The following is a 22,810-nucleotide window of genomic DNA, read 5'->3' as shown; positions in this document are numbered from 1 at the left end:
CGTGCAGGTGGGATGTCAAAGGTACCGGATTAGAATAAAAACAGGTACTTCCTGCTGCTGCGTTTCTCCTCCTGCATTCGGGAGGTGATCTGCCGCAGCTGACGTGTTTCTGTTTCCCTGTTCTTGGCGCCTTTCTGCTCCTTTGCTGTGGCGCCTTCATCCAAGCACTTGTCTAGTTGCTCAGTCGTGTCTGACCCTTTTGCGACCCCATGGACTGTAGCCCCCCAGGCTCCTCTGTCCGTGGGATTTCCCAGGAAAGAATACTGGAGTGGGTTGCCATTTCCTTCTCAGGGGATCTTCCCAACCCAGGGATCAAGCTCATGTCTCCTGCACTGGCAGGAGGGTTCCTACCCACTGAGCCGCCAAGGAAGCCCCCTTCAAGCACTGGGAACCGCTTCCGTGTGGTCACCCCTGTCACATCTCCTGGCGCACACACCTCCTTGCCTCTCCCTCGTTTTCCTTTCTCCCTGAGTGTGGAAATACTCATGCTCCTTGAGTGTGAAGCACTTTTCCTGTCTCCCCACTCCTGCCTGGGCTTCTTCTGGCCCATGTTAGAGACCTGCTTCCTAGATCTTCTATCTTCTTCCTCTTCAATTTGCTTCTTAATTTTATGGAGTGTCTTCCAGTACATTTCTGAGAAGGACACAAATATTTCTCAGGAGCAAAGATTTTGAATCCTTACATGAAAAAGTCCTAGTTGTATATTCACACAACTGACAATTTGTTTAGGCTTTGAATTCAACATTCAAAATCATTTCTGTGAGAATTCTGAAATCTGTGTCCTGGTGTTTTACAGATTCCCCTGCAGTTGTTGAGAAATCCACGATCAGATTTGTTCCTGCCATTCTTCTCTCCCTGGGCAAGGTCTTCTCATCTCCTGGGCAAGATACTCAAGAGCCCTTTTAATCTGACTGCCCATATCTTTGGTTCTAGCAAAGTTATTCCTAGCTAATTTACTCTCCTGCACTTAAAAAGAAATCTTACTATGCTGGATTGTGCTGTGTCAACTCAGCAAGAGCTGGGCACCAGACATCTCAGTGGGAATCCAGGTTAGAGCCAGACCAGAGTGGAACCTGCCTGCGGTTGGGATAGAAGGAAGGAGGACCATCGTCCCTGAGTCATGGTGGTTAGGCAGGAGTGACGGGGGTGATACATGAAAGGCTCCCCACCTGCACAATGTGGGTGGATATTCATGTTCTTCAGGGACAGAGCTCCTGTGCTCAGGACTCTTCTGGACCCCCTTCCATGCACCTGTTCACCTGCGTTTTTCATTGTATCCATGATCATAAACTGTAAGCGTAAATGAATGTTTCTCTGAGTTCTGTGAGTGGCTGGAGCAAATTAACTGACAGAGGAGGGGGTCGGTGGGAACCCTGATTTATAGCCAGTCAGGTGACAGCCTGGACTTGTGACTGGGCTGAAGTGAGGCAGTCTCGTGAGGCAGAGCCCTTAATCTGTGGGGTCTGACGCTGTCTCCAGGCAGATGGAGTTAGAATTGAGTGAAACTGTACGACACCGACTCAAGTGTCTGCTCAGGATGGAAGAACTGCTCAGTGTTTGAAAAAACACATAGAGGAAAAGGCAAAGAACTAGAATAACAAAACTTTGAAAAAGAAGAATGAAGTTGGAAGACCCACACTAACTGATCTCAAACTTCCTCCGTAGCTGCAGTGACCAGGACAGTGTGGCCATGGAGCGACAGACAGATCAACGCCACAGAATGGCCTGGAAACACACCCACACAAGCACAGCCAACCCGTCTCTGACAAGGTCCAAAAGCAAGTCTATGAGGAAGCTAGTATTCTCAACAAAAATGGTGTAGAAGCACTTGAACATTTGTAAGCAAGAAAGAAAGAAAGAAAGGAGAGCCTGGATCCAAAGCTCAGTTCTTTTGCAAAAAACAACTTAAAATGAATCACAGCTCTAAATGTAAAATGTAAAATTATAAAACTTCAGGAGAAAATCTTCGTGACCTATGGTTACATAAAGCATCCTGAGACATAGGTACCCAAAGCACAATCTATTTAAAAAGTAGATGAGTTGAACTTCACCAGAATTAAAAACTTGGACTCTGTGAAAGGCTCTGTTAAGTAGATGAAAGAAAAGCCATAGATGAGGAGAAAGTACTTGCAAAACTGACACCCAACAAAGGACTTTTGTCCACAAGGAAACTCAAACCCAACAGTAAGAAAACAAATAGTCCAATAAGAAAATGGGCAAAAGATCACAAGAAGCCCCCGTTAGGGAAACACAGGCAGTGCACTGATGAGACAGGCTGGAGGGCTTGCAGGAAAAATCTGACAACACCAAGTGCTGGGAGGCGGATGGCGCAGCTGCTCGGGCAGCCTCGGACGGACTTCAGTTTGAACACAGCCGCATAATCCAACCCTGGTGCTCATCTCAGGAAGTGAAACCTGTCCATGAAGGTCATGGCAGCCCTTCTAGCAACAGCCCCACAACGACCGGCACATCGCAGCAACAAGAGGAATGAACTGTTATCTCCAAGGCATCACGTGGAATGACAAAGTCACAGTTCCATTAACGTAACTGTCTCATATGACAAGATTCCAGTGAAGCAGACAGATAAGCTGTTGTCAGGGTCAGTTTCTCTGGGGTGTCAGTTTCTCTGGGGTGAAGGATAGTTCCATATCCTGACTGTGGCAGGGGTTGTGATGATGCAGAAGTGTGATGAAATTCCATACACTTCACACCCTGCAAGAATGTGTGAACTCCGAGCAGGGATGTACCAACGTGCATCTTCTGGTTTGAACACCATACTATGGGTGTAGGACATCAAGGATGGGGATCTGGGTGAAGGGCACACAGGACTCTATTTCTGCAACTTTTATGTGAGTCAATACAGTGTTTAAATTGGGCAGACTTCGTAACATGACTCTATGATCTATAGGGAAGCAGTTTTTCTAAGCAGGAATAATATTCTCAAAGAGTTTCATCAAAAATATTCAGGCATGTGTTATAAATGCACATTTCCAGAGCCACTAAATCAGAAACTATGGAAGTAGATGAGGAATCTGCATTGTTTTCAAGTTCTTGAGCTATTTTATGATCAAACAAGTTTGGGGAGCACTGGTTTAGGTAGAGACTATACTTACGGAGGCAGAGGTAAACTTTAATCATCTAGAAATTTTGCTTGTCTAGAGTCCTTGGATGCTAGATAAAGTGAGAGCTTGTACATTAGCACTGACAGGTGGGCTGTACATTTTTCTCATTCATGTTCAGGATGCTCAGATACTGCAGGGAAATGGCAGCTGGGTGACACCCTCCCTGTGGGACACACGGGGCCATGAATGAGAGGAGAGGCTGCACAGGAGGCGGGCCATTCTCTTTGGTGCCGCGCTTGTCCACACACCACTGCATCCTGTGGGCCCAGGCCAAGGGGACCACCACATACCACTGCGTCCTGTGGGCCCAGGCCAAGGGGACCACAGGGGGCTGTGGAGGAGCCAGGGAGGGTGTCCCCCAAAGTCCACTGCAGCCCTAACCCCCCACCCCGAAACCGTATTCAGAGATGAGGCTTTTGAAGAGGTAATTAAGGTTAAATGAGGTCATAAGGGTGGGGCCCTGATCCAAGAGTCATTGGGAGTGAGTAAGCGCAGAGGAGGGCCATGAGAGGGCTCAGGGAGGAGACGACCATCAGCACACCAAGGAGAGAGGCCTTAGGAGGAACCACCTGCCGGTACCTAGATCTCGAACGTCCAGCCTCCAGACTGTGAGGAACAGATGTCTGTTGTGTGTGCCGTGGCAGTGTGAGTGGGCTAAGACACCAAGGAAGCACGGACCCCCGAGAGAGGCGCAAGGGGAGCTGGGAGCAGGTGTGGAGGATGAGGACCAGGTGGGGCTGGGATGAGGGACGCATCTCACACCCACACCTGCTGTCTTCCTTCTGCTGTGAACCTGAGCACCTACTCCAGGCAGCCAGAGCTGATCACAGCTACCCCCATGCAAGCTGCCCTGACCCCCACCCTCCCCTTGAAGCTGCCAGGACCCTCCAGGGGCAGCCTCTGAGGCAGGATGCAGTCTGGCCTTGTCTCCCCTTCCCACCCCCCCCCACCACCACACCCCAATCCAGGAGGCGCAGGTCTGTTGGGAACAGCCTCTCCCTGAAGGTGTAAAGTGGGCACTGCCTGAAACAGGTGGCACAGGCTGGCACAGGCCCCAGGCCATTGGTCCAGGCTACGTTTGGAATTAGCAGAACATTAATTTTATGGTACTCTGGTTTATTGGAACTCATTGGAAAAGACCCTGATGCTGGGCAAGATGGAAGGCAGGAGAAGGGGATGACAGAGGCTGAGATGGTTGGATGGCATCACTGACTCGATGGACATGAGTTTGAGCAAGCTCTGGGAGTTGGTGATGGACTGGCATGCTGCAGTCCAAGGGGTTGCATAGAGTCAGACATGACTGAGCAATTGAATTGAACTCTGATTTAACATTGTCCATGGTATCTAATCAGACATTCAAGTAGACACACAAATATCAAATCAAATAAGTATGACCGAGCCCCTTTGCTGTTTACCTGGAACTATCACAGTGTTGTGAATTGGCTATACTTCAATACAAAATAAAAAGTTAAAAAAAAAATAAAACCAAAGTACGTTGCTCCCCACCTCACAAATGTGACTCAGTTTAGACTATGAACAAAGACCCTAAAGAGTGCTGGTGATTCCTGCGACTGTAACAGTTGAGAAATGGCTTAAACAGAGATACCTTCTTTCACTCTGAGAAACCTTATTCTTTAATTTCCCCTAACTTGCTAAAGAGAAACGCTGCTGAGGAAGATCCTCCCTTAATTATTTCTATGACGCTTAACAGTTAAGTCTGCCCTGGGCTCAGAACTCGTCATTCTGGCTGAGAGTGTGCTGCATGTAAATTATACCCTCAGTATTCAGTCACATAGTTTCCGCGTGACTCAGGTTCTCCCAGAGAATCCAGCACACGGCAGAAGCCGACTCAGCAGTTTCTCTCACGAGGCCACCTCCCCACTGACTCGCCGACCCTTGAAGGCTCAGGGCTGAGATGAGCGTGTCCAGAGACCCCTTGCGGGTGCAGAGTTCCACATGTGAGGGCGCTAAAGCAGGGGACCCTGGGGCTGACCGCCAGCCAGCACTCTCACACGCAACGGGACATTTTAATTTCCCAGTTAGGATATGAAAGCTCTTACTAGCTCTCCGCTGAAGTGGCTGTGATTCTTGGTTCTAAAACCAGCAGTGTGTGTGCTGGGAAAGCATCTGCAAAAGGGCAGGCACGTCCCAGAACCGTGACCCGCGGGCTGGACGTGCTCCACGGACAGAAGGACCGGGGTGGCGCCAGGAGTCCCAGGCCCGGTGCTCACTCTCCATGCGCCAATGATGGTTTGCAAACTCATATCCAAATGCCAGCTGAGATGCAAGGTGATGTGAGTGTGCGCCCAGAGCCCTCGGCTTCCTGACTCTGGATGCTCAGGTCACAACCTGGAGGACAGAAGACTCTGTCCTCCTCAGAGACCTGAAGCTGCTGTGGACTCAGAGCTCCACCAGCTCACATACCCCTCAGAGGGGAAGGACAGCCTCCCAACAGCTCTGCAACAACCAGGCGCTCAGTGTGGCTGTGGGTGAACCAGGACCGCCCAGTGCAGACAGGACAGAGCTGCCCCTGTCCTGCGTGACTGTCAACATCAACCCGAGTGCTCCCACCACTACCAGAGACCCTGCCGGCTCCTGGGAGACACACGCTGGCTCTTCTCCTGCCTCACGGCTGGAGGAGCAGCAGGAAAACCACTGAGCGTCCCGGCGCCCTCGCCACCTTCCCCTGTTACTAGTGCATCTATTATCACCAGCTGTTCTGAGTGCACCACCCGTGGCCACTGGGCCGCTCCTGGAATAGTCATCTCAAAAAAGTTCATTTGGAAAAGTAAATCCAAATGCAAAAGAACTTTCTATGTGTGTGGACCAGCATGAATGGCACAGAACCTAAAAGCTGGTGAAGCAGCTTTGGTAACAGAAGCAACAGGCAAACCCAAACCTAAAGAAGAAAGGGTAAAGAACTCAGATCATCCAGAGAACTATGTGAAATAGCCCACAAGAGGGACGTGGTGGTCCCAGGCACCATTCAACTCTCAGGGTTTCTTCAGCATCACTTTGAATTCAGCAAACAGAAAGCTTGATGCCAGAATTATAAGCGGCTCTAATTTCAGAAGCCAATTATCATTATAAATCATTCCATTATACTGAGATTTCAGTTTTCAAAACCCAGAGTTTAGAAAAAAGCACTTCATTATACAGCAGGATTGCAAGGAATTGCAATGTGGGACAGACCCCAGCACCTCACTGCGAGGAGAACGTTTCCACGCCTCCCACAGCTTCTTCCTGGTTGGGCTTTGGGGGGCTGCTCCCCACTCTGACGTGGCCCAGCCCCTGAGGAACACATTTCTCCCGCCCTGGGGGATTAGGTCCTGGGAGGGGCTTGTCCAGCAAGATGGGGCCTGAAGCGTCTGCTGTTGGTGGGGCAGCCAGGGCCGGACCAGGAGGCAGACAGAACAGGCCTGGGCCCATCCCCAAGAGCCCGGGGCAACTTTAGGTCTCTGTTTTGGGGTAACTTGCTACAGAGCTTAAAGTGGGTGCAGACACATTGAGGCAGTGGCTTGTTTTCAAAGCTGGACGAAGAGAACATTTGGTTCTCATCCTCACTTAACACCTCATCATGTGGTCAGTTCGCAGGATTCCCTCGACGTCCCATGGACTTTGGGACACCCCCCAGGCTGAGACCTTGAGACCCTTCTTGACCTCTTCCTCCAGCCCCCTGCCCTGCCGTGGTTTCTAGTCTGACCTCAGCCTACACCCATTTCCAGCTCCGTGGACTTCTGTTACCTGCCCGTCAGGTCCACCTCCTGCACAGCGCATCTCAGCTCGTTCCCCAGACCCGGGCCCCCTCCAGCTGCCCTGCTCAGGGGTGGCCCTGCTCCACTAGAAACTCAGACCTTTCCTGGATACCCCCACCCCTGCAGCTGCTCAGCACTGCCCAGGCCCCCACCTCCTGCCCTCTGCCTCCATCCACCTCAGCCCGTGTGACTGGGCTGCATGGGTCCTGCTCCCCAGTCTTGAGCCAGACCCTCCACACTTGCCTCCTGGCTCCAGCTCCTTCCCAGGCCAGGCTCCTGTGAAACGCTGTTCCCCCTCCTCCAGGCAGCGCCTACCAGGATGGTGCTTGGCACCCAAGAGGCAGCAGGCACAGGTGCTGAGAGCACAGAAACTCCCTCCCACCCCCAGACGGCAGACATACCTGGGTGAGAAGCTGGTCGGGCGCCAACTGGTTGATCCACCGCGTGTAACGCTCGGTGGAGTTGGGGGGCTCCCTAGTCACTTGACAACCGATAATCTGTGAAACAATAACAAACAGGACTTAAAGCCATGCAGCCTTGGGGGCAGCCCCGTGTTTTGATAACTTTCTCCATTCAGCTTCTAAATAAACAAGAGCTGCAGCCCTAACAGCTCATTGCCCCCCCGCCGGCTTCCTCTGTCTAGGCTGCCACAGCAGCCCCCATGGTGATGCCATCAGACAGGCACTCCTGCCCCAGGAAGAATCCATGCTAGCTGCCATATAAATCCTCTCCTGTACCCTGCCAGATTACTTCTCACCCCTCCTTCTGCTCTTGGTTCTGGAACCTGGCCCTGCCTCCTCCTGGCCATGGACACCATCCCCTCTCCACAGCTTCGCAGGCTGACTCCCAGCACCCAACACCTAGGGAAGCCCCCCTGCATGCTCTCCTCAGGTATCTGCTTGCAGTGCATTTAAACACCCTTAAGAATGCTCAGAGGTAAAGGGTCCAGCCATCCCGTCAGTGAGGCAGCCTTGGAGAGAGGCTGGCCCCTCCCGCAGATATCAGGGGTCCTGATGCTCAGAGACCAGCAGCCCCAGGGCTCAGACGCAGAGAATGGGCTGGTTTCCGAGGGAGGAGCCCCTCGCAGCGCAGGAGGAGGCCTTTCTCCCCCTTTCTGGCCAGGGGAGGGCAGCTGGGGTGTCCGAGGATGGCAGAAAGCCTGCCCCTGGGTGAGGGTCCTATGAGGCTCTCACAGGCTGGCTGACCTCGGAAGATGACACTAACCTCTGATTCCAGGCTTTGTCTTCCCCACCTTCCCGACCATCGGGTAACAGTGAGGAAGGTCAAGGGTGGCTGGCTGACTTATGTCACTGCCTAAGTCTCCTTATTGAGAAATGCGCAAAAGTCACCTCGTGAGTTTCTTAAAACTTGCTCTAATATACACAACACTTACACATGGTGATTAATTTATATTAATTCAGTTATGCTACTGAAGAGTTTTCAGAAGGGTTTTGTCTGCTTTGCTTGAATTTTGTTGCTGTGGTTGTGTTGTGTGATCCTGTTATACATATACACATCTCCATTCATTTTCAGATTCTTTCCCCATACAGGTTATTATAGAGTACTGAGTAGAGTTCCCTGTGTTATATAGTAGGTCCTTGTTTGTTGTGGTTTTTTAATCTGTTCTTGACAGAGAGAGAGAAATGGTAGATTTGCATGTAGTAGTAAGAAATAACACACAGAGATCCCATGTGTATTATTACTTGGTTTCCTCTAATGGTAACATCTTGAAAAACCAACACTTGGCTTCCACTGGGCTCAGGGACACTGGGCGTGTCCACGGCCACAGGGGCCTCTCCTGGTGCCTTCATGGCTGCTTCCCGCCCCCCCAGCCACCCACACCCCCCCCACCCGCCCTGCCCCGTGCCCACACTGCTAGCTCGGGGCCACAAACCTGCTACTTCAATGCCGTAACTCTTTCAAGAACGCTGCAAAAATGCAATCACACTGTGTGTAGCCTTTAGCAATTGGGTGATTTCCTGGAGATTTGTTCCCTTTTTTTTTTTTTTTTGGCTGAAAAATACTCCACAGCTTAACCCTCTACAGGACACCTGGGCTATTTCCAGTTTGAAGCTGTTACTATTATTCTGCTGCACTCATGCAGGGGCTTTTGTGTGAACAGAAGTCTTCGTTTCTCTGGGACGAACGCCCAGGAGTGTGACTGCGGGGCGTACGGTAGTTTCATGTTTTAGGACACTGTTTCCCTGAGCACCACTTCCATCCCCACAACAGCACGTGTGACCAGTTTCCCCGCGTCCTCGCATGTGTTTTGGTCTAGCTTTTCCAACAGGTGTGTGTGGACTCGCGCTTAGAACACGCATCCCCAATGGCTCGTGAGGCTGAACCTCCTTCCGCGGGCTTATTTCTCATCTGCCTGACCCTCCAGAGAAGTGTCTTTCATCCATTTCCTGATTAGGATAAAACACACTTGGCCATAGGTGTGTATTTTTTTTACATATTACTAAATTCTGTGGACCTTTTATGTATTTCTCCTAAAAGCACATACTAAACACAGTTACAAATCAGAACAGCTCTTGAATGAGCAGCTTGCCCAGTGTGAGGCTGCAGGACTGAACTGACCAAGGCATATATTTTTAACTGTCTATTCCATCTGTTTTCTGGTATCGTTGACACTGGCTTGCATTTGATGGCTGAACAGAAAAGGTCTTGAAGAAAAAAGGAAACGTGGATCAAAGCTGTGAGATAGAAACCCTCTGTTTCAAAAGTATTCCCAAACATGAAGATGAAGAGGCTTAACTTCTGTATAAACAGCCAGGCTCCAGCCCCACACTGCTGTGTCATGAACAGCTGCTGGGGGTGGAGGGTCAGGCTAGCACAGCCCAGCCCACGCTGAGAGACACACTTTTAGCCAGACCGCGGGCAGGCGGACATGGCCTTTCTGGGACATGAGCTGACTCACGCTATTTCCTCAGTGAACACCTGAGCCCCCTTCCCAAACCACGCCTTCCACTCTGCCTCCGAGGAAGGCTGAACCACACTGGGTGGAGTCTCACAGGGAGCAGGGCTAGGAGGACATGAAATGAAGCTGGAGCTTCAGGGGCTGGCTGTTCTTGGAGGCTTTAATCAATGTGAGTGTTGGTCTACAAAGAATGAAAGGATATTTTGTTTGCCTTGTGAAAGTTGGACACTCAGTCGTGTCCGACTCTTTGTGACCCCCATGGACTGTAGCCCGCCAGGCTCCTCTGTCGATGGGGTTTCCCAGGCAAGAATACTGGAATGGGGTTGCCACTTCCTTCTCTAGGGGATCTCCCTGACCCAGGAATTGAACCCAGGTCTCCTACATTGGCAGGCAGATTCTTTACCATCTGAGCTACCAGGGAAGTCCTTTGTTTGCGTTAACACTTTTTAAAAGAATGCTGGCCTGGGCCACAGGGCAGACAAAGGCAACCCATAAACAGAGGCGCCTGTGGCAGGGCGCCGAGCTCCTCTCCTGAGCTGCCTGCCCTGCCTTCATGCCAGGCCGCTGTGGACACCACGCCAGCACAGGGCCCGTACACAGTCAGTGCTCAGTAGGCACAGGCTGAACGAATACAAAGAGTGGGAGACTGAGAAAACACTTCAAGAAATAATGGTCAAAAATTTTTCCAAATTTGATGTAGGCTATAAAACCACAGATCCCAGAAATTCAACAAAGCCTCATTAGAGTCAACCTGTTAAAAAAAAACCAAAAACTTAAGTTTGTACATCATAACCAAAGTGCTAAAAACTAATATTAAAGAAAAAATCTTAAAAGCAGTCAAGAGAAAAACACCCATTACACAGAGAGGCATAAGGAAGATAGCAGACTTCTTGGCAGAAGCTATGGAAACCAGACAAGGGGGAGGGATCTTTTTAAAAAAATATTTTATTTGTGTTTATTTGGCTGAGCCTCGTCTTAGATGTGGCATGCATAATCTTCAATCTTCGTTGCGTCATGCAGGATCTGTTTTTAAGTTGCAACATGCGAACTCTTGGCTGTGGCATGCGGGATCTAGTTCCCTGACCAGGGCTCAAAACCAGGCCCCCTGCATTGGGAGCACAGAGTCTTAGCCACTGGACCACCAGGGAAGGGCCAGGGAGAGGCATCTTTAAAGAAAGAAAGGACTTCAACCTAGAATTCATTAGCCAGCTGCTATAGCTTTCAAAAATTAAAGCAAAAGAGACTTTTTCAGAAAAACAAAAGCCAAAATAATTCATCACAAGAAGAGTTAAATTACCAAAAAAGATGAAGGAAGCTCTTTGGGGGAAAAGAAGACGATCTGACTGATAACAAGGAATGGTAAGTGGCAGTTATGGTAAACGTGTGTAAAAGCAGAAGACATTTTGCCATGTGTAACCTCTTTATAAGATAGTTGATTTTGGTAAAAAGAAAAACAACTAGCATGGGGTTTACAGCATAAACTGTGTGACGGGATGTGATTCTGTGATCTTACGCTCCACGTGAGATTCTGCCATCTATCTGCGGTAGAGTGTGAGGGGTAAGGTAAACACTGCACGTGGCCCGAAGCCGACCACTGAAAACCAGCGAAACAGAGAGGCATAGCGGATACAGCAACAGCACAGGTAAAGTGGGATCAGGGCAAACACGGAAAAGGGGGAGCCAGAGGAGAGAGGCTCGAGGCAAAACACAAACCAGAAGATGAAGACCAATTACGTAAAGTACAGAAGGAACATAGTAATAAAAAGCAAAAGTCAGTGAAATAGAAGAAAAAGGGGGAAGGGACTGGCATGTGGCTGAGTTAGGAGGGGGGCCACTGCAAGGTGGCTTGGCTTGGCTGTTGCTGGCATCAGTACCCACATGCAAGCTCTTACTGAGGAATTGAATTTTTAAATTTATCTTTAAAAATTAATTATTTTTATTTATCTGGCTGAGCTGGGTTTTAGTTGTGGCTCATGGGATCTTTAGCTGCACGTGGGATCTAGCTCCCCAACCAGGGATCAAACCTGGGTTCCCTGCATCGGGAGCATTTCCATTGGGAGTTTTCACCACTGGACCATCAAAAAATTCCGTTTCTGGGACCATCTGAGAAGTCCCAGAAACTGAATTTTTAAAATTTCACTAACCTCAGTTCTTCATGGAAATGAGAACTGATACTACAAACCCACATAACAAACCAGACAACAAGCTTGAATAGGAAGTTGTAAAATGAGCCCAGGACCTGCACCTTGAATTCTGAGAGGAAGGCAGCCCCCCCTCCCCACCCACTGTCTTCACGGTGTGGCTGGAGGGCCCCTCCCGCAAGCCCTCTCAAAACCACGGCCTGAGGATGAAAAGTAAGGGGTGGGGGTGGGGGGAAGTGTAGAGCATAAAATTTTATTAACTACATTTATGAAATTAGTTCTAATTTATGTTCATCAATAGTTTAAAGATTACTAAAATATAAACAAAAATTAGATTTCATTAAGAACTAATTGCCTTATGGATCCAATCCTCAAAATACTTAAAGTGGGTACATTTAGGAACGGAGGCAGTGCTTTACTATTTTAAGTTAGATTAACTATTTTCCTTATTTCATACTCCCAAATGCTTCTTGTCATCAAAAATCTTTTCTGAATCATGACTTACAGATCAACGTGTAACAACCTGGGCAACAACCACCACCAGGGAACAGGGTCATTCAAACACCCCCCTAGCTCCCGAGGGGCTCACCCGTGTTTACTCATCAAGAGCGGGGTGTATCAGGTGTGACGGGGTGTGGTGCGGCCACGCTCCCCGAAACCTACACACACAGACGCGTGCTGTCCACGTGCGGCAGTTACATCAACACGGGGCAGATGCGGAAGAACACCGCTCTGTCACTGTGATGTTTAACCTGAGAAACTTCTCCGGACGGTAGGAGGTGAGGTGCCCTCATCGCCTCTGCCTCTCAAATCTCCCGGGCACTGGACCAGGTCCATCTTCAGCAGGGCTCTTGTAGCCTCCCCACAGCCCCCTAGTCACCCTCTTCCCCTCCCAACTCACCCCACCTCCCAAATACCAAGAGATGGGTGCCTGGCCTGCAACACGCCCCCTCCCCAGGCTCCATCAGGGCCAGCCATGGACACAGAGGCCCCCAAGCCCACATGCAAACCCATCCCCAGGCGCTGCAGGCCAGAGGGCTCCCCAGCCAGTCTCTAGTGCTGTGAGGCAGAGCTGGACCATGGGGTCCGGCCACCAGACTCCGTCCTGTGTGACTAAGTGAAGCCCCCATCTGCACCCACTTCTTCCAGCCTCTGCTGGGTACACAGATGGTGCCCACTGTGTGCGAGGTGCAGTGAGGACCGAGCCAGAAGTGAGGCAGCGCCTACTGGGCTTTAGGTGCTGACAGCAGACCCACCCGCCTCCCAGCCTCGTGCAGCGTGAGCTCCTTGCCAGCCCCTTCAAACAGCTGTGCCCTCTCTGCAGCGCTGGCACTGCTCCCGGGCACACACTCAGCCTGACCAAGTCAGTGCCTCTCTGTGGACAGAGGTCACAGTGGCCACACCCACAGGGCAGGATGAGGCTGCACTGCGCAGAGGGGAGATGACTGCCCTGGTGTCACCTGAAGATGGAGACTGGCCCACAGTGCCTGCCTCCCGCCTCATGTTCCCACCAGGCAGGGTGGGCAAAGGCCAGGTCACCGAGGACTCCTCCCGAGCCCCCTGGAGACTCACATACAGGGATGTAGGGAAGTCCTGCCATCGCCCTGTCCAAGAGCACAGGGAAGGACCCGCCCACGAGTGCTGGAAAAGCTCTGTGCCGCCCTGAACCTCCGCAGGGTGCTCCCTGCCTCCTCCGCACCTTCACCCTCAGTGCCTCCATGTTCCTGAGAATGCAGAGCTCCCACCTCCGCCCATCACAGGTGACCCTCAGGGAGGGGCCCGGAGCAAACACAGCGGCTTCCCTGACCCCACACAACTCCTGTCCCAGAGCCGACCCTCGCTCCACAATGCTCAGTAGGTGGGTGGGGAAACGCCTGTCATACCATCTCAGAAGTTTTGCAGAGAATATGCAGCTGCACGATTTATGGGAGCTGCCACCCTCATAATCAAGTGGCTTTCTTGTAAATGGCCTTAAAGAAGTAATGACCAAGGACAAACATATACTTAGCATTCATTTCATTCTTTCCAAACAAACTATATGATATAATCAACAAAACCACCAAATGGCAACTGCAAATCAAGATTTTTGTAGGTCATGACTTTCATAAAACCCGGCTCCACAGTAACAACCCTTCTCAGGCTGGTTTTGTCTGGTGCAGCAGGGCTGCTCTGAATCCCTGGTCTCACTGCAGACCTGTGATGTGGGAGGAAGCACAGCTGCGCCACTGCTGGGAGAAAAGCTTCTCCTTTGTTGGAAAAGTATGCAGTGCACTTAACACAAGCTTAGCGAGAAAAGCCTAACCTCGAACCTCAAACAATGTTTAAATTAAGATTAAGATAAACTGGAAGATTAAGATAAGCTTTACTGTATTGCACACAGTAAAGACTCTGCCTGCAATGTGAGAGACCTGGGTTCGATCCCTGGGTTGGGAAGATACCCTGGAGAAGAGAAAGGTATTCTGGCTTGGAGAATGCCATGGACTGTATAGTCCATGGGGTCGCAAAGAGTTGGACACAACTGAGTGACTTTCACTTCACAAGATAAACTGACACGGCCTATATTTTCCCCAAGTTCCTTATATATGCCTAGATTTCAAGGTCTTTGAACTTACATGTTGTTCGGTTGCTCATTTGTGTTCAACTCTTTGTGACCCCATGGCCTGTAGCATGCTAGGATTCCCTGTCCTTCACCATCTCCTGGACCTTGCTCAAATTCATGTCCATTGAGTCAGTGATGTCATCCAACCATCTCATCCTCTGTTGCCCCCTTCTCCTCCTGCCTTCAATCCTTCCCAGCATCAGGGTCTTTTCCAATGAGTCAGCTCTTTGCATCAGGTGGCCAAAGTATTGGAGCTTCAGCTTCAGCATCAGTCCTTCCAATGAATATTCAGTGTTGATTTCTTTTATGATGAACTGGTTTGATCTCCTTGTAGTTCAAAGGACTCTCAGGAGTCTTTTCCAACACCACAGTTTGAAAGCATCAATTCTTCGATGCTCAGCCTTCTTTATGGTCCAACTCTCACATCAATACATGACTACTGGAAAGACCATAGCTTTGACTATGCAGACCTTTGTTGGTAGTGATGTCTCTGCTTTTTAATATGCTGTCTAGGTTTGTCATAGCTTTTCTTCCAAGGAATAAGCATCTTTTAACTTCATGGTTGCAGTCACTGTAGTGATTTTGGAGCCTGGGAAAATAAAATCTGTCACTGTTTCTACTTCTCTATCTATTTGCCATAAAGTGATGGGACCAGATGCCATGATCTTAGTTTTTTGAATGTTGAGTTTTAAGCCAGCTTTTTCACTTTCTTCTTTCACCCTCATCAAGAGGCTTTTTAGTTCCTCTTTGCTTTCTGTCATTAGAGTGGTATCACTGCATATCTGAGGTTGTTGATATTTTTCCTGGCAATCTTGATTCTGGCTTGTGATTCATTCAGCCCGGCATTTCACATGATGTACTCTGCATATAAGTTAAATAAGCAGGGTGACAGGATACAGCCTTAATGTACTCTTTTCCCAATTTTGAACCAGTCCACTGTTCCATGTCTGGTTCTAACTGTTGCTTCTTGACCTGTATATAGGTTTCTCAGGAGGCAGGTAAAGTGGTCTGGTATTCTCATCTCTAAGAATTTCCCACAGTTTGTTGTGATCCACACAGTCAAAGGCTTTAGCATAGTCAATGATGCAAAAGTAGATGTTTTCTGGAATTTCCTTGCTTTTTCTATTATCCAATGGATGTTGGCAATTTGACCTTTGGTTCCTCTGTCTTTTCTAAACCCAGCTTTCACCTCTGGAAGTTCTCAGTTCACGTACTGTTGAAGACTAGCGTGAGGGATTTTGAGCTTTACCTTGCTAGCATGTGAAGTGAGCGCAAATATACAGCAGCTTGAACTTCTCTGGCATTCCCTTTCTTTGGGATTGGAATGAAAACTGACCTTTTCCAGTGAGAACCGCCAAAAGTAACTTCACATGTGAGCCAATCACAAAAAAGTGGGGGGAATAATACATCTAAAAGTATCTCACTCTCTACAATGTCAACACTGGTTACAAAATTCTTCACACAAAATTCTTTCAAGGCAAAATGTGTTCTCAGTGTTTGGAAACTGCGTGTCATTCCCAGTTATGTGAAAATCGCCTCTGATGTTTCCAGACCTGGACCAGCTCTCACCCGCTAGCTGAGGGAGAGGCCCCACCCACGAGGACGGGCCTGCGATGCCAAGGGCAATGTACTCAGGATGCAGGATGTAAGGCTAGGAGGCGACACCGCTCACATGAGGCAGCTGGACACAGGACACAGGTGACACCAGGCCCACCACGCCCACAGGAGTAAGGGTCCATGGGTCAGTGATAACCTGGGCTCATGCGCACACAGGCCCTACCAGTGACCACTTCCGGGTTCCTGAAGTTGCAACCAGAGAGCGCAGGCTCAGTGCCTGGCAGAGCCCTCACTCGGGTTCCCTGGAATGTGATTAGGGGCGCGTGTAAGAGAAGGGCCAGGTGAGTGGAAGTCGAACACCATATCACATTCTGAGGAAAAGGCAGAGATTGGGCCATCCCGGAGGCTTGAAGGATGGGGGTGCTGGTCCCCACACACCCCTGCAGAAGCATTCGTCTCGCTCACATGCTGCATCAGCAAGTCAGCACTAGGGACCCTCTCTGCTGTCTTCACATCTTTCAGTGTTCTGCACGCTGGACATTCCCACAATGGCCACCCTATTGAGGACATCTGTGGCACCTGGTGAGCAAAACTTTCGGATCCAGAGGTCTGGGCACCACGTCTCCCTCTCTGAGGTGAGGGTCCATGCAGAGAGAGGCACAGGACTGGGCAGGTCTCCCTAGTCCTCTTGGGGTCCTGTTTACCCCTGACCCTCGTTGAGAGTGGGGTCTGGAGAAGCACAGGCCTACTGTCTGGCCCTCAGGCTGCACAGCCCTGGAGGAAGTTGGTGGTGGTCAACAACATGGAGACCGGCAGCCCCAACGGGGCTGTCACAGCACAAACCCCAGAACCCTGTGACAAGAGCTGTGGGCCATTCAACGTGATGTGGCTGGGGCACATGGTCACACTGCCCACCAGCAGCTGGGCACTCTCAGACCACACTGAAGCATGAGGTTGAGTGGCTCTATAGCTATGCAGACGAGGGTGGAGGTCCCAGGTCACCCACCTGTGGCTCCGACCTCTCCCTCAGCTGTACCCACAGCATCATGGGGGTCCCCTAGGACCTACGGATAGAGCAGGTCTGCAGGCAAGCTAGTATCATACGCTGGCACAACCCAAAAAGGGACTGATACTGCAGCCCAGTCCCATTCAGACAGTTCCAAGGCCCCGGAAGCCTGGAATGTCCACCTGTGGAAAGCGGGGAGGTGGCTAGGGCAAGGACATATACAAACCCACAGGCCCTGGTCAGCATGCAGGGGAGTTTGCTGGGAAGAGCAGACCTCTGAGACACTGCAGATGGACCTGGGAGCACTGGGAGCAGCTTCTGGTAGGCAGTGCTGGCTGCTGGGCCAGAGTAGAGGATGTGGGTTCCTTTCTAAAGGCTGCTCTAGCTACCACCACCCCTGACCTCCTGGTCACGGAACAGACTCTGGGCCACGAGGAACCGGCCCAAGGATTCTAGCAGCCCTGGTGAGTTGGCGACACCAGCCCCCAGGCCACGCACTGGTTCCCTTGATGCTACCTTGGCCGAAGGGCCATTTGTCAATAAAGGAGCAGCTGGGCATTTTTGAGCCTCCCTCAAGTCCAGCCTTCTGGAAACGTTCAGCCTGAGAAGCAGTGGCGTGGACTCTCAAGACATAGCTGACAGCTGTTTTTATCTTCTTACAGGCATATTTCAAGGACATGTTTGTATTAACAATGTTTAAATGTAAGCAATATAAGTGCAATCACAATTTAGGGAATAAGAATCCTCAACATCAAACTTAAGGTTGTGAAAATCACTTATTCCATGAAAAGACAACAAAAGCTCTCAGGAGGAGTGTGCAGGTGTGTTCACAGGACAGCCAAGTCCTAGAGTCCTAGTCACATGTGTGGCGCTAGGCCGTCGGACACAGCACGAGGGGTACATTTCTTTGTTGTTGCTGTTCAGTCGCTCAGTGGTGTCTGACTCTGCGAAGCAATGGTCTGCAGCACGCCCGGCTTCCCTGTCCTTCACCATCTCCTGGACCTCACTCAAACTCATGTCCATTGAGTCGGTGATGCCATCCAACCATCTTGTCCCCTGTCATCCCCTTCTCCTCCTGCCTTCTAATCCTTCCCAGCATCAGGGTTTTTTCCAGTGAGTCACCTCTTCGCATCAGGTGGCCAAAGTATTGGAGCTTCGGCTTCAGCATCAGTCCTTCCAATGAATATTTAGGGTCGATTTCCTTTAGGATTGACTGCTTTGATCTCCTTGCAGTCCAAGGGACTCTCAAGAGTCTTCTCCAGCACTACAGTCCAAAAGCGTCAATTCTTTGGGGCTCAGCCTTCTTTATGGCCCAACTCTCACATCTATATATGACTACTGGAAAAACCATAGCTTTGACTATACAGATCTTTGTTTCTTAGAAGGAGAAAATCAGCAGATTAAATTCAGAGCTCCAAAATTAGGGGCTATTGGAAGAGAAAGAATTCATCCTGGATGAAGAAAATCCTTCAAACTCCTTGAGAAACCATCTGAAGGAAGTGTGTTTTTGAACATTTGTCTTCACTCAGTACACATTTCATGGGGTGCATGCTCTGAGCCCTGAGTGAACCGGCTCTCTCCTTCATGAAGGCCAAGAGGCAACAGTCAAACCTCAAATATAGAACCTGGAGCCCGTGAGAAATGCATAGTGTCAGGCCTCACAGACAACAGGGATCAGATTTCAGGGGCTCGTGTACTCACGACCTGGAGACACTTTGGTGTGTGGACACAGCACAGGGACAGAGGTGAGCAAAACCCAGGGCCGTTCCTCAGCAGCCAGGCACATGCACCCTAAGGCCGTCCTGGACCTTCTCCTTCCCACTTTCAAAACCAGGGATTCAAAGCTGTTTTTACTAAAACTTCAGAATAGACATCTGAGCAGTGCCCTGTGGTCAGACACCAGGTCTGGGCCACCCTGGACCCTGAGCCTCAAGGGGGCAAGTGACCCATGGGCCTGAGATGTCCTTCCAAGTTTAAGTGGGTGGGAGATGCTCCCCTACACGGGGCTCCTGTGGGAGGACGTGAGCCTCCCTGCCCTGGAGGATGGGTCCTGGGGAGCCTCACTCATGGGGGCCAATGAGGAAGCCATTCTAAAGATGAGAGTGTAGTCTGAGGTTATGTAGATAGTAAGACTTTTTTAACTGATACACCCTACAGCTCTCAATCTATTTTCATGTCCAAGGTACACAGCTTCTAAAAATGCTGATAAAACTAAACCAAACCAAAAAATAAATTTAAAAATCCTTTGGACCCATTTGAAAGTAACAAGTGCTACTCAAAACAAGAAGCACATTTTTCTTGAAAGGAAAACACCCGCGAGCGTGCAGCCACCCCGGGCACAGCCGCGAGCATGCGGCCACCCCGGGCACAGCCGCGAGCGTGTGGCCACCCCGGGCACACCCGCGAGCGTGTGGCCACAATGGGCACACCGAGCACACCCACGAGCATGCAGCCACCCCGGGCACACCCGCGAGCGTGCAGCCACCCCGGGCACACCCGCGAGCGTGTGGCCACCCCGGGCACACCCGTGAGCACGTGGCCACACCGGGCACATGTCTTTCTCTGAGGGCCAGTCTGGCTACAAACTGACTCTCTCAGTCCTAAGGAAGGGCCTTAATCTAAAAAAACTGTAATGGCATTTCTACCAAAAGTTGTAGAGATGTGCACAAACATCCATACTCACACTTTTCGGGTGTCGCAAAGCGGCTTCGTGTTGCAGCCTCACTCTCTGAGGCATCATCACGTCGTCCTGCAGGAGAGAGCACACTTGAAGCTCCAGGAAGCAACTCTGACAAACAAGCAAGCAGACAGACAGCCTGACGGCAAAGCAGCAAAAACCACTACAGTACTGTAAAGTAATTAGCCTCCAATTAAAATAAATAAAAAAGAAAAAAAAAGAATTGTGCACGTGGGGAAGGCAGTTTAAAAGGTGGGGGGATGTATGTATACCTATGGCTGATTCATGTTGATGTATGGCAGAAACCCACATGATACTGTAAAGCAATTATCCTTCAATTAAAAATAGATAAATTAAAAAAAAAAGAAACTTCAGGAAGCAACTCTGACAAACAAGCAAGAAGACAGACAGCTTGATGGCAAAGCAGGCAGGAGACCAGAACAGGCGGTGCAGCCACTGCCCAGTGGCCCATGACCCCATCAGTCATCCGGGAAACTCAACTGCCCAGGATGCAGTGGAGCATGAGTGAGAAGCTGGACAATTCCAGTAAGAACCACACAGCTGGGAGGAATGGTCTGAGGAAGACAGTGGGGCGTGTCCAGCAAGATGGAGACTCTGATTCCCCAAGAGCCAGTAACTTAATTTACCCCACGGGCAGAGAAAGGCTTACACATACGCACCAAAGAGATGTAGAGAAATGTTCACCACAGTGTTGTTCAAAATGGGGAACAGTTTGATGTTCACAGAGATCAGCAAAGGTAAGCAAATTGTGTGCATCTCTACAGTCAAATACCATTGCGGTCTGAGAGTGAATGACAGCTACACACACGTAAGTGAATTTCACAGATACAATGCTGAGGGAAAGAGGCAAGACAACAGAATATATATAGTATTACTCCATTTATTTAAAATTCAAAATCAAGCAAAATTAACCTGATTATTTAAGATACACACATACATATAATATGAACTACCATAAAGAAAGCAAGAAAATTAGAATCTCAAAGTCAGAATAGTGGTGATTTTGTAGGGAGGGGATCAGGGTATACCTCTTAAGTATTAGCAATGCAGTTACTTACTGGGAGGTAAATACATGTGTATTTACTTACTAATTAATCTTTAAAGTGTACATGTATGTTCTGTGTATTTTTCTATAGGTATGTTTCATCTCACAATTTTAAAACTGCCTTAAATTGATAAAAATTCAAATATGGTATCAATATGCCTAATAGAAGAGCTAAAAATAATGTCATTGGGAAGATATTTATCTTTAAACTGAGCAATGAGATAAACTAAAGACCTGCATTGTGTCTCTCATTTCTTCAACATGGCCACATGGGCTAACGTGCTAATCAAATGAACTGCAGATGAAGTAAGCTGAGAGGAAGCTTGTGGCTAATGTGGGGAGGAGGGGGAAGGAGGTGATGAAAGAGGAGGAGGGAGGGGGGAGGAGGAGGGAGAGGACGGGGAGAAGAAGGGGATCGGCAGGGCAGGGGCCCCTCCAGGCGCAGCGGCGCCCTCAGCAGGCAGGAACAGAAACGCAGGGAGGAAGCGGTCAGAACAGGAGTGGAGGAGCTGTCTATTCCAGGCCCAAATCCTTCCCTGGCTCCCATCAGGACCACGCCTGTGGGCATGTGCGTGGTCAACCGCAGCTGGGAATCTTAAAAAGGAAGATCAGGGGGGCTTCCCTGGCTGCTCAGACAGTAAAGAGGAAAACAAGGAAAACTGAAGTGGTGGTTGGGGTAGCGGGTAGGGGGTGGGGTGTGCGATGTGAGGAGAATAAAAAGAAGTTACGCTAGAGCTCAGCCTATTTCTCCCCCACAAAGGGCACAGCAAGGCAGCAGGGCAGAGACAGAAGAGGGAAATTTCCCTGAAAGGGAAGGTCTATTGATCAAATTCCTGAAAAGTGACCCCGTGTCTGGTGGCCTCATGCTGAATCCTAGAAATTCTGAGGGTTTCCTAAACCAGCCCCGACTCCTGGTTACAAGTGGGAAGGGGCACACAGGTCAGCACAGGACTAGGTGAGGAGTGTTTCAAAGTGAAAGTGGGGAGGGCTGAGGAAGCCACAGTCAGGGTCAGGGTCAGGGCCGGCCTCTGCCCACAGCATGACCTCCCCTGGGACCTTGTGCAGTAGCACCACCACACACGCAAGCCCCACTTCCTCCAAACTCAGGTGAGAACCCCGGGAACCCACCACAAGCCTCTGGCCTCTGGTTCCCATACATACTCAATGACACCAAGACATCCACGGCAATGGTATCGTGTGTGAACCAGCTCAGCTGTTGTATTTGGCTGGACCTCAAAAATATTTGCCGAGTAAATGAAGTGTCTGTTCAGGGCGGAATTGTATTTTCAATTCACCTCACCATTTACACAACACTCTTTTATTGTGTGTGTGCTATTTATCACCGTCTTCTACAGTTGGAGGCAGAGCAGCTAGTATTATCCCCATTTTTTGCCAAGGAAACCAAGGTTTGGAATCTCTACAGAACCCATTCAAGATCTCATAGCAATTACACGTCAGGATTAAAATTTGAATGCAGGTCCAGTTTTACAGCTAAAGGATTTACACAAAAATCAAAATTGCCCCAAAAGTCTTAGCTCTCAAGAACATTCTAATACAGTCTTCCATCACCTCTGCTGCTAGGTGTCTGAATAAAGTGAACATCTGCAAGTACAAGGAGAATACAGGAGACATTTAACACACCCCTGACCCCAAGCTGAGAAGGTCAAGGATGAACACAATGAGTAAACATTCAAGTCAAAAAGCGATAGCGTAACAGGGTAACAGACCGTCTCAGCTGCACAGTGACTGCAGATTATAGATAAGCAACTTGCTCTACCAAGACCATTTTGAAAGAGGAAAAACTTGCTGAAAGATGGGAGCATGAAAAGATCTTTATTATCCATGAAAAGTGATGTGATATTTTAATAACAAGCCCAGATGTGTTTCTGCTGTGATCCCACTGCCTTTCATTGATGTCCATCCCAGGGAGGGGCCCGCTCTGGTTGAGATCACTGTGCTCACCGCTG

General features: G+C 49.6%; 1 protein-coding gene across 3 annotated transcripts in view; it reads right to left on the bottom strand.

The window, feature by feature from the left end:
* B3GNTL1 (UDP-GlcNAc:betaGal beta-1,3-N-acetylglucosaminyltransferase like 1) overlaps positions 1 to 22,810 on the bottom strand; it is a 125,932-nt gene that overhangs the window by 62,478 nt on the left and 40,644 nt on the right. For all 3 annotated transcript variants that reach the window (XR_003506762.1, XM_027517762.1, XM_027517761.1), the window contains exons 5-6: positions 19,784 to 19,849; positions 7,279 to 7,374 (exon numbers count right to left, since the gene is read on the bottom strand). Coding sequence is in view for 2 of the 3 variants with exons in the window: in XM_027517762.1 (XP_027373563.1) it covers positions 7,279 to 7,374; positions 19,784 to 19,849 (162 nt within the window). In the remaining variant the exon portion in view is untranslated. The remainder of the gene's footprint in view (positions 1 to 7,278; positions 7,375 to 19,783; positions 19,850 to 22,810) is intronic.

The sequence above is a fragment of the Bos indicus x Bos taurus genome, chromosome 19 (genome assembly GCF_003369695.1).
Source record: "Bos indicus x Bos taurus breed Angus x Brahman F1 hybrid chromosome 19, Bos_hybrid_MaternalHap_v2.0, whole genome shotgun sequence".
Taxonomy (NCBI): Eukaryota; Metazoa; Chordata; class Mammalia; order Artiodactyla; family Bovidae; genus Bos; species Bos indicus x Bos taurus.
The sequence above is the reverse complement of the archived record's forward strand: the minus strand, read 5'-3'. Positions and strand labels throughout refer to the sequence as shown.